General features: G+C 37.7%; 3 protein-coding genes across 6 annotated transcripts; 1 reads left to right on the forward strand and 2 right to left on the reverse strand.

Annotated features, from left to right (window-relative positions):
* The first annotated feature begins 660 nt into the window (after nt 1–660).
* Nucleotides 661–6,537, forward strand: Pect (phosphoethanolamine cytidylyltransferase). 4 transcript variants are annotated; one of them, XM_017243739.3, is made up of 7 exons: nt 661–1,072; nt 3,862–4,112; nt 4,174–4,240; nt 4,305–4,417; nt 5,079–5,242; nt 5,303–5,488; nt 5,549–6,537. In XM_017243739.3, exons 1-7 carry the CDS (start codon nt 951–953, stop codon nt 5,864–5,866), a joined length of 1,221 nt encoding a protein of 406 aa, XP_017099228.1. In that variant the 5' UTR covers nt 661–950; the 3' UTR covers nt 5,867–6,537. The 4 variants fall into 4 exon arrangements, with proteins under 4 accessions (XP_017099228.1, XP_017099229.1, XP_017099230.1 ...); XM_017243740.3 differs by having other exon boundaries at nt 663–1,072; nt 5,115–5,242; XM_017243741.3 differs by having other exon boundaries at nt 663–1,072; nt 5,136–5,242.
* LOC108126949 (uncharacterized) lies at nt 6,529–7,647 on the reverse strand. Its single transcript, XM_017243742.3, has one exon. The coding sequence runs from the start codon at nt 7,503–7,505 to the stop codon at nt 6,561–6,563; it is 945 nt and encodes a 314-aa protein (XP_017099231.2). The 5' UTR covers nt 7,506–7,647; the 3' UTR covers nt 6,529–6,560.
* A 142-nt stretch (nt 7,648–7,789) lies between these two features.
* Nucleotides 7,790–9,265, reverse strand: LOC108126719 (coiled-coil domain-containing protein 34-like). The gene is made up of 2 exons (XM_017243393.3): nt 8,630–9,265; nt 7,790–8,558 (listed from the first exon to the last, which is right to left on the reverse strand). The coding sequence occupies exons 1-2, from the start codon at nt 8,984–8,986 to the stop codon at nt 7,947–7,949; spliced, it is 969 nt and encodes a 322-aa protein (XP_017098882.2). The 5' UTR covers nt 8,987–9,265; the 3' UTR covers nt 7,790–7,946.
* Between the last annotated feature and the right edge of the window lie 4,972 nt (nt 9,266–14,237).

The raw sequence follows: 14,237 nt of genomic DNA on the forward strand, positions 1-14,237 counted from the left end.
TTGGCCGAAAAATTTCAAGCCAAATATTATCGATAGTTTTAGTTATTTCGATAACAAACTCTTCGTAGCATTCGTCACCTACGTGGGCGGCCGCTCAAAATAAATAATAAATAATTTGAATTTTTGTTTCAAAAGAGTTAATAAATAAGGAACACGATCATCCTTATTTTATATTTTAACTTTAATTTTAAGGAAAAGATATTAACTATTATTTTACATATGTAGACATTTTTAAAAGTTAAAAAAAAAAACTTTCTGTATGGGTTTGTAGGATTTAAGGCACTTAAAATTAATATCATATATTTTTAATTTTTTTTTCATAATTTTTGAAATATTTATTAAAATAAATATGTATTTCGTTTTATAAAGTGTGGCCAAAGAATTACCAAACGACTTTCGAATAACTGGCAACTTAGCTGTTTTTTAGCCAAATCAGTATTTTTTTATTACCTTTGAGTGGAAAATAATATATGTATCTAAATGAAACCTGTTATTATGGAAAACAGGTTCTTGGTAAACAAAAAACACAATCAATTTCTAAATTAAAATTTTGGCTATTAGCTATAATTCGCTAATTATTATAATTTCTAGCTATTTTTCGCTATGTGGGTTGGCCTGGTAGTAGTGGGACCAAAGCGAGACGGAAAACAACGGTGCCCTCCACCACAACGGAGACCCAGCCCCAAGAGGTTTTTCGTGCGCCCGCGCTGATAAGGCTAGTCACCCAATGTGAACTCTCGGTTTTGAGCATGGAAACTAAGTAGCTCGGGAAATAAATATAGCGAGAGTCGTCGTTTTTGAGAACAAATTACACCCAGTGCTCGAAGTGTTAACGTCGTCGAGTATTCGCCTTGAAAAAAAATCAGAAATACAACGCTTTTCCTTACGTTGAAACATCGATGTGCGTACAGTGAACGCCGTTCTAAATTGGAAAATTCAATAAGTTAGCTATGGAGGACAAACGGGCCAACGGCGACAGCTGCGGCAACAACAACAGCAACAGCAATGACAACAACTCTTCTTGCAACGGTCAGCCAAAAAAGAAGGAAGTACGCGTCTGGTGCGACGGATGGTGAGTCACTTAACCGGGACTGGGACCAGCGTCGTATGCGGGATTCCGTGAAAGAGGGATTTACTATTTTAAGAAACCAGTTAAGGTAGGGCAGTAGAACAGGTAACGGTTCCATTGTGTTACATCACCCGCTCCAGAGGCCACAGGTTCCATAGATTCCGTAACCTAATCGGAGCGCGATAAATAACATTTTTTGGTGGACTGGCTAGATTTCAGGGTTTCCGCATTGATTAACGAATATGTGCCAAACCGTCATACATGCATATGGTATATGTAGTTATAGTACATACGTACGCGTATAGAAAATGTCGATTTCAGGTTCAAGGTCGGCTGGGGAAAATGGCAATGGTTTAACGCTTGACTGCAAGTGAAACAAAAGATTTCAGTTTCTTGTCTTGTCACCAATTTGTTCGAAAATAATGACACAAATTTAGAAATAATAAAAAACACCCCCTGCTTATTCACTGATTTGTAAAAATAAACAATCTCTAGTATTCGCCCCCTCTATACAGGCCAGTATGCACTGAAATCATAAAACCGGTTCAGTTTTATTAGAAATTAGTCATTTTATGGCGCCATGGATAATTGTCCTATCTCAACAAGTTTCGTTGCTTATAAATTGCAACAAAATGTCCATAGTTTTGTTTAGTTGTTTCTTTTTCTATCTCTTTGGCGTCTATATACATACATCCGTTTCCAATTTGAAAAGGCACACACCCAGTATACAAAAATAAAATCATCGTACGATTCTCTCTGTATATACCCCTATATTTGATGAATGACGTCCCCCCTGCCTATGCCGCTTTATAATTCTCCCTTCCTTTTGTGGATCAGAGCATTCTTTTCATTTCACGTGGCCTTGTTGGATGTACCAGTACGCCGGTAGTCCCTGAACATCACGTGATTTGGGTTTCGTCATGCCCCCGCCTCTGGACCAATATGCTGGCCACGTCGGGTAGCTCTCTAAGCTGCCAGTTCGGCAAATACATATAGATATGTATGTATATTACATATATATATATATCCAATTGACATTTTTGCTTAAGCATTGAGGGGTCAGAGCATTCTGGCCGGTATGTTAATACAGCTGGAAACATTTAAATATCCCCACAGAATAAAACAGCAGTGTTTAAATAGTTGCACTTTATATATTTTTAGCCCTAGGGTCTATGTCCGGCGGAAAAATATATGGCTAAGGGCATGAAAAGGTTATAATCCTAGAGCTCTCTGTATGGTGTATTGTATTATTTTGAATATTAAATTGAAATTTTGAAAGTAAAGATTATACCCATATTATATTCAAAGATAAGAGAGCTTAAACCAACTCAAATTCCTTTCCACTTCCGGGTTATTAAAGGAATTTGACACGGTTAAAGTAGATTAAGCTTGTCCGAGTGTGTAGATCCATTCAGCTTGGAGCTGATAAGTAACCGGACAGTAGCATATTTGGCATTAAGTTATCAACAATGAAAATACGACATCAGCGAATCAGCCCCCTGGTAAAACCAAAATATAAACAAATAATATTTTTCGATGTTGCTGGGTAATCGGGAGAGTAACCCAGTGTCAAGCCACACATGTGCAAAATGGGCCAAAATGTGTTTAAATCAGCAAAGACTCATCATCTTTGACGCAAGCAAGTAAGATTGATTTTTTGATTTCCATGTGTACCTAACGATCTCAGTGGCTTGCCACTTTCTGGGAATGTCAATGAACTGGGGCTAGCTCGTAATATTACTGTAAGAGAGCTGGAACCTTTTTTATAGAGGTTCTACTAGTAGTAGGTCCCCATGAACCAAATCCACTTGATTTGCTTGCTGGCTTGGGGTTCGTAGTCAGAGAACAAATTCTACTGAGAATCGCGTGATATTTTTTAATCAGGAAAGTACGTCGGCATTGCTGTCGTTGCTTGTTGCTCATTCAATTGATTAAGCGGCCCCAGTGTCTGCGGGATTGTGGCCACATACTATATGTACATATGCTTGTTTACTTTTGTTTCCCCCCGATCGGCATAGATTTATTTCTGATTCAAAAATCTCCGGGAGCAAAGGTTTTGCTTCCATTAACAAATGGACCACGTTTTTACCAGATGCTACAGGCTTGTCTTTGGACAAATCGCCCAAAACATCCACTGATATTATACTGATGCCTATAATATAGAATATAATACAAGTTACAGTAACAGTGTTTACTTTTAATTATTTTGAGTGCAAAAAGGTAGTCATTACATCATGTGAAAGTAGACATACATAATGGGTATTAAATGGAATTTAAACGGCCTCTCACGTTGTCGGTCCCTTATCAAAACAAAAACATATAGACCACACGTGCCGTGCGTCTATGAATAATATTTGTATACGTAACAGGCAGGGAATTCTTGAAATTAGTAAGTTCAGGTGTAGCTCCCTTGGGGTACTACCCTTTCAGACTGGCGTGACTCTCTTTAAAATCTGCTTATGCAAATTGTGCCAAGTGACCAGCAAGTTTATTGCAGTATTACTAACCAGTATTGGCATCATCAAGCTTTCTTAATTACGTTGGGCTAACTGAAGTCGTTTAGTTACTTAACCCAGTTTTAAGGGACAACTTACCATAATTTCATCAAATGTTTGGAGTGTCATGATGGCTTTCCACTTTGGTTGCCACTTGTGGCTAACTTCTGTCATCATTATTGCCAACTTTTAGAAGACTCGTATCAAAATAATTATTAATTTTTGTCAGAATAACATTTCCGCTTCCAAGAAACTGGTTCCGCCTTATCTAACAACAGGTTTCCCTTTCCTCTACAGCTATGATATGGTGCACTTCGGACACGCCAACTCCCTGCGACAAGCCAAAGCTCTTGGCGATAAAGTGATTGTTGGCATACACACCGACGAGGAGATCGCCAAGCACAAGGGACCTCCGGTCTTCACTGAGGAGGAGCGCGTCAAGATGGTAAAGGGCATCAAATGGGTTGACGAAGTGGTCCTTGGCGCCCCCTATGTTACTACCCTGGAGGTCCTTGACCAACACAACTGTGATTTCTGTGTTCATGGAGGTAAGTTATCCAAAGGATGGCTAAAAGCCCAACAGACATTGATTGTTTTACTTTATTTTAGATGATATTACCATGACTGCCGAGGGAGTAGATACATACCATCTGGTTAAGTCAGCTAACCGCTATAGGTAAGTCCTAACACACTTTATTCGTTTTTGGGGATAATTTCAAACCTTTATCTCTGTTTTTCAGGGAAGTCCGCCGCACGGCAGGAGTCTCTACAACAGATCTTGTGGGTCGCATGTTGCTTCTCACCCGCAATCACTTCCGTCAGGGATCCGCGGAATACGATATAGAGAAAGAAGGTAGTATTTCATTGTTGAATGTCGAGTGTGGTTTTATGTTTTTCTGTTTAATTTTAATTCTCTCACATAGCACTATATCCGTGTTGTGCAAAGATGCCATTATACTCTCATTTTTAACAATTACTAACAACGTTAAGCTACATATATTTTCGTATCACCTCTATTCGGAATTATATTTCTTTCAAATTCTTTTTATATTTCTGCATGCTGCGCATAAACAATCGTTGAAATCAGTTCTAAGTAAGGACATAATATCATGTCTGTTAGTGATTTGATTCAATGCCCACCTATATTGCGCATAGTAGTTAACATTTAACATATTTTCAATTGTTGACCCTGACTAATTCTTTGCTTTATTTTGCTCTACATCTTTACTCTTTCTCTTTTTATTTCTATGTACGCACTGTTTGCCACTAACAAAAAAAATAATACAAATCTTTATGAACCCTCTGAATAATTCTGAAAATGTCCTGTGCGTGTGCGCGCCGCGAAATGAATTCAAAATGCCAAATGCCCAATGACCAAACCGCTATCAAAATATCAATATATCAAAATATCCAAATCAAAATCGAAATCCAATCCTAAACGTAAATTACGCTACTTAATTAATACACGCTGCATTTGTCTGTTGCTTTTACAATACAAAAAAATTACAAAACAGTGAACATTTTAAAACATCAAATAAAATTCCGTTCAGGTTCATCCAACATGGGTCAAGATTCGGCTGCCAAAAGTCCATGGACGGGTTGCAGTCAATTCTTGCCCACCACCCAAAAGATCATACAGTTTAGTGATGGAAAGTCCCCGAATCCAGGCGATAAGATCGTAAGTTTTTCCTAATACTTGGATTTATTTCAAAAGTCGAATTATTTTTATTATTATTAGGTTTATGTTGCTGGCGCCTTTGATCTGTTCCATGTTGGACACTTGGATTTCTTGGAAAAAGCCAAGAAACTGGGGGACTATCTAATCGTTGGGTTACACACAGATCCCGTGGTCAACTCTTACAAGGGCAGTAACTACCCAATTATGAATCTTCACGAACGCGTTCTCAGTGTTTTAGCGTGCAAGGTACGTACATAGCTCTTATTATATACCTAAACCGAACTTATCATTATATTTTATGTACAGTTTGTTAACGAAGTTGTGATTGGTGCGCCTTATTGCGTGACTGAGGAACTCCTAGAACATTTCAAAATTGATGTGGTGTGCCACGGACGCACCCCGATCTCGCTAGAGGACGGAAAGAGTGATCCATATGCCCTGCCAAAAACCCGAGCGATCTTTGAGCTGATCGATTCTGGCAACGAAATGACAACGGAGCGTATTGTTGAACGCATTATCTCTCACCGCCTGGAATACGAGCGCCGCAACCAAGCCAAAGAAAAGAAGGAAATCGAGGCATTCGAGGCTCTGCAAAAGCAGAAGCTCACACAGAAAGCAGGGTAGTCGACACCAGATTCCGGCCATTCACACTAGGCGATTGTTTTACTCGATGTGTTTAGTTTAATTTTTTTAGTTTGTTTCGTTTAGTTGTCGCCTCGTGTGCACACTATCCCAGTTTTTAAAAAATTCCCATTGTTATTGTGTGATGTTAAAAGTGATGCGCCGCTCCCAAAAATCGCCAAAAACCAAATGAGATATGGAGAGCAATCAACACAACAGCGGAACCCTCTCTTGTTTTCTAGTACAATTTTTGAATAGCTGCGGGTCGCACATGCGGCTTTTCCAAAGCCTTGATGATATGAAGTTACCATATACGCAAACGTATATATATATATATATTTGTAATACCTTTATTTAGCCTATTTAATGTCAAAATTTTATGTAAGCTCAAAATTGTAAATCACTCTGCCAGTCTCGTTATTGAAAATGTAACTTTCTAAATTATATGAAATATAACTAAGGTGTATATCAAAGTAAAACAGTGCAGTTGCCCAAATTTGTAATTTGCTGATTGTAAATACGAAATGGAAGCGCAATTATGAAGCCTGGATTAGCAGGAAGCTGCTAAGTTAAACGTAATCTCCGATACTTTGTTCTTATTATTTATAAATTCATATGTATGTTTCAATGTTTAGCTTATAGATTCAAAAATACAGAGCCAAAAATATTCAAAATGCTGTTGTCTTTATTGGTGTTTTTAAAACTTTTCCTCGCCTAGCACCTTCAGCTCCACCATTAGCATCTGCTGCCACACATCCAAGTCCATAACCTCCCGTAGATCATCAAAACTGATGAGGATGACATTACTGTCGGTTTTTATAAATTCCTTGCAAGACAGACTATCTTGATGTATGGGACGTGCCTTTAATTCCTTGGAGTAGTAGCGGGAAGATTTGGCCGCTTGGACTGTTAGGCGTAACGAGATGGTCGCCTTTTGCAGAGGAGTGCTGACCCAGATGGCCAGGACATCGTTCTTTGTCTTCTGTTTTTGCCACAACATTGAGTGTTGGGTGCGACAGGCAAAGACCATAAGGGCATCGTGCTGCGAATAATGGCGGTACCTTGCTGGTAGGTGAGTATTGCGTTGGCACTTGAGGGGGTTCAGGCCATGCCGACGATATACAAATACTCCCAGCAATGTGTTAATATCGCTCTCGAGGCTGCTAAAGTGGCAGCTTAGGGACACACGTTTGTTGATCCTGACCTCTTCAAGGGGAATCCCAGAACTCGGCATATGATCGTTCAAATAGTGACCTAGCAGGGCAGATATATGCAGAGAACAGCGACATCCGCTGCATGGGCAGGGCACCAGATTCAGTCTGTCCCAAGGCGAGGGGCTGGGCGAGACTACAAAGAGCGGACTTCTTCCTGCACGTTCGCTGGGCGCAGCCGTAAAGGATTGGAAGCTGTCCAGCCGTAGAATCTGTTCATCGGAATGCGAGGCCACAGCTACAGCCATGGGCAACCGATAGTTGGAGAAGTGCTGGGTGTACAGCGAATGATGTACGTTCTGCTGGTTTTGCTTTCTTCTCTCCCGGCGCTTTTGATTCCGGCTCATTGGATTCGGTGGCAGATATGGAGACTTGGACGATGATGGGGAATCTCTTCCATTGTTGGAATCGGGAAGAACAGAAGATAGCATATTTTATGGCGGGAAAGGTTCTTGGATTAGTTGTTATGGACTGACATAATTTTGTTTATTGAATAATTTTAGAAATGGATGTGAGAGAATAGAAATGATGAAAAGATGTATGAATTTGTTTAATGAAGTGATGAAGTGACAGTTAAATAACTATATACATAGTTAATATTATAAAGAACTTTTTCTTTTATTTTAAATTTTTAAACAGATATTGACTTTAGTCGGAATATTATGTTTTAATTCATTTCTTTTATAACGACGAACCCATTTAAACATATAATTCTATTTTATTCATTGCACATAATCATTTTAATGATAACAAATTTTTTCATTATTTTCTCATTCGAACAATACATGGGCTAAACAATTTTTATGTAATTTAAATGGCTTATTTAGTACAGAGACTACAAATCAGAATAGTGTATTGGAACTATTCGGCTTTTACTTTGGTGAGTTGATGGGGCCCAGCCAAGGCTGGGGATTGACATACAAGTGGGAGATAGTGCCACGAAGCGAGTCCATTCCTTGATTGAGGGGCACTGGTTTCGGCTTCTCGTTCACATTGCACATCCACTTTTGCCATGCCACCTCAGCCATTTGCTTGCGGCGCTCTTCCTCCAGCGCCTTAAACATCATATCCTGCCTCTTTGCCTCACGCTGGGCCTTTTGCTGCTGCTGTTTCTTTATCCACCAGCCCTCTACCACCTTTCGAATCTCTTCTTGGGACACGTTCCGTGTTGGCTTACTGACCTTTGTGGGCGCCACCTTTGACGAAGTTCCTCCTTCGAAGGGAGAATCGATCGGACTCTTGGATAGTGCCATGCTGGCTTGCATAGCTGCCGTTCGAAGGTGTTTCTCTAGGCGTTGATTTTCTGCCAAACGAGCTTTGTCCTTTAGCCACTGGTCGTAGCACATCTGGGCCAGCTGCTTACGTTCTTTCACCCGCTGCTGGTCATAGTCCCGCTCCCGTTTCAAGCGCTGAATCTGTTTTTGGCGCTGCCTCTGCTTAGCGGAGTACCAGTTCTCATAGGCAGCATCATGTTCACGGTGACCCTGAAGAATCCGAATAGGACATATATCTTAGATCTTAGTTAATACAAATGCCTAATGCTATTGGGTCTTACCTTCAAGCTATTCACGTGTTGCAAATAATTCCGGGAGCTCGGCTGAGAACTGAAGTGTAGTGAGGGAACCAAGTCACTTTGGCTCTCAGGCGACTTAAATCCTTCGTACGTGACTGACCAACTGTCCGTAGAGAGGGGCGATGACTTTCCCGAATCGGCAACAAAAAACTTGGAACCGAACTTTTCTTCCTTAACCAAATCCTTCTGCGATGCATTGCTTTGGGGTGATGGTTTAGGTGAAAACACTGCGGTGGGTGATCCGCAGAAAGATGTGGATCGACGGTTGAGCGTTTTCCCGCTATATATTTCATCACGAATTAGTTGTCCTGATACGCTTACGTGTCCAGAGAAGGCCATTTTTCACAAATTCAAAATCTCCAGAAATGTGCCTCTTTAAATGTGAAAATGAACTAACTTCTAGACCCGATTAATGGAATGACAAGAATTTTTTGGGTTTTTATTGTTTTCGAACCGATCTGACAGGACTTGGACTTGTAAATGATTAAAAGTTCATGTGTAATATTGAGTTTGTTTTCCGCAATTGCTGAGTTTCTCCTGGGTTTAAGTTTTCTCAAATACAATCCACAGTCAGGGACTGAAAAATCTTAAAATATTATTTAAAGGTTATACAGGTTCATTGAAGCTTTGGAGGGTCTTTCCGTTGAGACATATTTATAAAACTATTGAATAGACTATCGATAACATAGTGAATACAGGTGGCGTACAACTAAAAGCTCTCCGATTTAAATGATGCCCCAACAAAATTGTTTTGATCTGAAAAACAAGCATACTTTAATCCTTAGAACTATGTAGAGTTTTGCTTTATTAATACTGCCAAATGGAAGTCAGTTCCACCAGATGGTGTGTGAGCTAAGCTCGGACGGCGTGAGTCCTGGAGAAGCATAATCAGAAACATTGTCTTTCAAACGAACGTGGTTTCACCAGGTTTGTGGCTCTGTAGTCAGGATTTCCTCAGTTCGGTTGCAGACGCAAGACAAGGCAGAACGATATAACAACATTGGCTCCTTAATACTTAAATTCTTGCCACCATCTATGTCACTCCTCGGGAACAGTGCAGCCAGTGGCGGATTTAACAGGTGGGCAAAGGCGCGCTTGCCCACTGGGCCCCCCCGGTGAAAGTGAAAATTACACTTTCGATTTCTTTTCCACAAATCTGCATCAAAATCTACGACCAAAATATTTTAAAGCTTTTTTGTCAAATTTTCTGGGCTGTCCCCTTCAAAATGTGCAAAATGCATGGGGAGCCTCATATGACCCACTGCGAAGGCCATATCTTAGGAAATATGCATCCGATTCTTGAACGGAATACCTTAAACGATTTGTGGATCGATTCTCCATAAATCTGCATCAAAATCTGGGAATAAAATATTTTAAGATTTTTTTGTCAAATTTTCTGGGCTGTCCTCTTCAAAATGTACAAAATGCATGGGGAGCCCCATATGATCCACTGCGAAGGCCATATCTTAGGAAATATTCGTCCGATTCTTGAATGAAATACCTTAAACGATTTGTGGATCGATTCTTCATAAATCTGCATCAAAATCTGGAAACAAAATATTTTTAAGATTTTTTGTCAAATTTTCTGGGCTGTCCCCTTCAAAATGTGCAAAATGCATGGGGAGCCCCATATGATCCACTGCGAAGGCCATATCTTAGGAAATATTCATCCGATTCTTGAACGGAATACCTTAAACGATTTGTGGATTGATTCTCCATAAATCTGCATCAAAATCTGAGAATAAAATATTTTAAAGATTTCTTGTCAAATTTTCTGGGCTGTCCCCTCCAAAATGTGCAAAATGCATGGGGAGCCCCATATGATCCACTGCGAAGGCCATATCTTAGGAAATATTCATCCGATTCTTGAACGGAATGCCTTAAACGATTTGTGGATCGATTCTTCATAAATCTGCATCAAAATCCGGAAACAAAATATTTTTAAGATTTTTTGTCAAATTTTCTGGGCTGTCCCCTTCAAAATGTGCAAAATGCATGGGGAGCACCATATGACCCACTGCGAAGGCCATATCTTAGGAAATATTTATCCGATTCTTGAACGGAATACCTTAAACGATTTGTGGATCGATTCTTCATAAATCTGCATCAAAATCTGGGAACAAAATATTTTTAAGATTTTTTGTCAAATTTTCTGGGCTGTCCCCTTCAAAATGTGCAAAATGCATTTGGAGCCCCATATGACCCACTGCGAAGGCCATATCTTAGGAAATATTCATCCGATTCTTGAACGGAATACCTTAAACGATTTGTGGATTGATTCTCCATAAATCTGCATCAAAATCTGAGAATAAAATATTTTAAAGATTTTTTGTCAAATTTTCTGGGCTGTCCCTTTCAAAATGTGCAAAATGCATGGGGAGCCCCATATGACCCACTGCGAAGGCCATATCTTAGGAAATATTCATTCGATTCTTGAACGGAATACCTTAAACGATTTGTGGATCGATTCTTCATAAATCTGCATCAAAATCCGGAAACAAAATATTTTTAAGATTTTTTGTCAAATTTTCTGGGCTGTCCCCTTCAAAATGTGCAAAATGCATGGGGAGCCCCATATGATCCACTGCGAAGGCCATATCTTAGGAAATATTCATCCGATTCTTGAACGGAATACCTTAAACGATTTGTGGATTGATTCTCCATAAATCTGCATCAAAATCTGAGAACAAAATATTTTTAAGATTTCTTGTCAAATTTTCTGGGCTGTCCCTTCCAAAATGTGCAAATTGCATCTGGAGCCCCATATGACCCACTGCGAAGGCCATATCTTAGGAAATATTCATCCGATTCTTGAACGGAATACCTTAAACGATTTGTGGATCGATTCTTCATAAATCTGCATCAAAATCCGGAAACAAAATATTTTTAAGATTTTTTGTCAAATTTTCTAGTCCCCTTCAAAATGTGCAAAATGCATGGGGAGCCCCATATGATCCACTGCGAAGGCCATATCTTAGGAAATATTCATCCGATTCTTGAACGGAATACCTTAAACGATTTGTGGATCGATTCTCCATAAATCTGCATCAAAATCTGGGAACAAAATATTTTTAAGATTTTTTGTCAAATTTTCTGGGCTGTCCCCTTCAAAATGTGCAAAATGCATTTGGAGCCCCATATGACCCACTGCGAAGGCCATATCTTAGGAAATATTCATCCGATTCTTGAACGGAATACCTTAAACGATTTATGGATCGATTCTTCATAAATCTGCATCAAAATCTGGGAACAAAATATTTTTAAGATTGTTTGTCAAATTTTCTGTGCTGTACACTTCAAAATACCCTTCAATGAACCCTGAAAAAATTTTGCCCACTGGGCCTTTTTCCTTAAATCCGCCACTGAGTGCAGCAGTCCAGCTCACCTGAAATACCAGAATCCTTTAGCAGGAAAGTGGCTGGGAAGAGATGGTCGCCAATATCCGGAGAAATTCTACATTACGGTTCGAATAACTTGACAGATCTCTTCATCGAAAACTGGGTTCCAATAAATGAATTGTTGTATGGGGTCGTAACATCGGCCGTCGTGTGAGAGGATTTATAGTTCGAGTTGCAGCCATCCTTTTAAGTGGACATTCTCCAAGAGTTTAATTAAGTCTTTCTCCACGAAATCCCCAATATCCTCCAGACGGCTATATTTTACTACTAACAGTATATGATAATTAACTTAATAAAAACACTACGAACTTTTTTGTTTATTTGGAATTACTTAATTCCATATCAACATAATATTTTTATTGAATTCAGTAAAATTTTTCAAGTATTTCATTTTTTATTACTCGTACACGATTTTCGTTTAAGTTTCTTTAATGTTTTATGTAACCTTTTCTTGTTATTTTCATCTTCGTAAATTTATATACTTGTGAGTTCATTTTAATATTACAGCTTATGTTTTATTTCATTTTTTTTGTATTTTTTTTTTCTGTTTTTTATATTTTATAGTTTAACTTAAATCATAAAAAAAGCAGTGTTTTGGTTTTTATATTCTAGATACACCATTTTTTTTTTGGTTTACGATGATATTTTCTAAATTAAAGCAATATTTAAGGTTCTTTGGAATTGAATTTTTAAACACAATAAATTTGTTTTTCTTAATTTTTGCAGATGCAAGTTGTGTTTTGGTTTTTTTTTATTAAGTTACTATTTATTAGAGCTTGCAATTTTTTCTTCTAAATACATTATTTAAAACTGAAGTTATTAAGCTGCTCCAAAGTTCCCCTGTATCGTGGGTGTTTGTTTTTTATATTTTTTTTCTTGTGTGAGGGTGATCAACTAAAATCTAAATTTTATGCACTTAAATGTAATTTACTTTGTTTCTGTTCTATTAATTATAACATATTGCATACATTTCCATGTATATATGTCATTATGTTATAGTTGCCTTAGATTTTTAAGACTTATTTTAAATACATTTGTATCTCTTAGTTTTCTATTTAATATTTTCCTATTGCCGCTAATTTTGCCATTTATTTTCATTTGTTTCATTGGTAAATGTTGAAACAAAAATCCAATTAAATTAAAATCAACATATTACATCAAATACTTTTAAATTTGACAAAATTATTCGACTTCGCCATAGTGTCACTTGTTTCTGAGGGAGATCCAATGAACTAAAGACCACAAATACATGACCCAAGAATGTAATGGTCTTTCATAAGAAAATTAAATAGATTAGAAGCTGGTCCAAGTCAAGACGGAAATCAATATTTAATTTCCAAATTTGTCCGACAAGTCTGACAAGAAATTGTTCAAAGGGTGTTTTTGAAATATTTATTGACGTCACTGTTGGGTTTACACACAAAACGGTTAAATGTTTTATGTTTGTCTTACCTTTGGGTTTTTTTATTTTTACGTACACTTTGTGTAAAAAATGGCAGTTTTTATACATGCTTGTTAAATATAATTCATTTTAATTATGTGCTAGTTGTTGCCGCCTAAAGATGAGTAAGAATCTATAGTGATTTCTATTATTAAGATCTGTCTGGCAACCGCAAATCGGCATGGTAAATCTGAATAAAAAAAATTAAATTTTGGAATTTAAAGGTTTAACAGTTTACGGCAGTTTTATCATATCTTTTGTGTTAATTTATTTTGTTTTGAGTTATTTTAAGTTTTTTTGTTTGTTTTTTTTGTTTTACCCCAGATAACCCATTAATATTATCGGCGGTTTTGGGAACACTTTGCCGGGGGAGTAACATATAATATAAAAAATGACTTGCAACTATAAAATCATTATATTCTGATGAAAATTATAAAGGCCTTGGGAACCAGAGTGTTTGAAAATAAATTTAATTTATTTTCTGCCAGCGATTGCCTGTATTTGTATGAAACATCCTATTTTAAAGATCTCCCTTCAGTAATTTGTTATTTTCTTGTGACAAAATATGCTGCAGGCAATTAATTAGACTACTTAACTAATTATATTTTCTTCATTTTTAGTTATCTTGCTTAGCCATAGAAAACATTAAACAATTTTTCATAGCTTCGATTTTCGTAACAAAATATGTTTGAAATACTTTCCAATTATATGGGTATTTGAGGCAATAAGGAAACAATTTTATTTTTCAACA

The sequence above is a fragment of the Drosophila bipectinata genome, chromosome 2L (assembly GCF_030179905.1).
Source record: "Drosophila bipectinata strain 14024-0381.07 chromosome 2L, DbipHiC1v2, whole genome shotgun sequence".
Taxonomy (NCBI): domain Eukaryota; kingdom Metazoa; phylum Arthropoda; class Insecta; order Diptera; family Drosophilidae; genus Drosophila; species Drosophila bipectinata.

What these genes read in the sequence shown, in the direction of transcription:
- Pect (XM_017243739.3), top strand. Translation starts at nt 951, where the DNA reads ATGGAGGACAAACGGGCCAACGGCGACAGCTGCGGCAACAACAACAGC. An exon ending in TGATTTCTGTGTTCATGGAG is followed by an intron (nt 4,113 to 4,173) that starts GTAAGTTATCCA and finishes ACTTTATTTTAG; the next exon opens with ATGATATTACCATGACTGCC. An exon ending in TCAGTGTTTTAGCGTGCAAG is followed by an intron (nt 5,489 to 5,548) that starts GTACGTACATAG and finishes TTTTATGTACAG; the next exon opens with TTTGTTAACGAAGTTGTGAT.
- LOC108126949 (XM_017243742.3), bottom strand. Translation starts at nt 7,505, where the DNA reads ATGCTATCTTCTGTTCTTCCCGATTCCAACAATGGAAGAGATTCCCCA.
- LOC108126719 (XM_017243393.3), bottom strand. Translation starts at nt 8,986, where the DNA reads ATGGCCTTCTCTGGACACGTAAGCGTATCAGGACAACTAATTCGTGAT. An exon ending in AACACGTGAATAGCTTGAAG is followed by an intron (nt 8,559 to 8,629) that starts GTAAGACCCAAT and finishes CGGATTCTTCAG; the next exon opens with GGTCACCGTGAACATGATGC.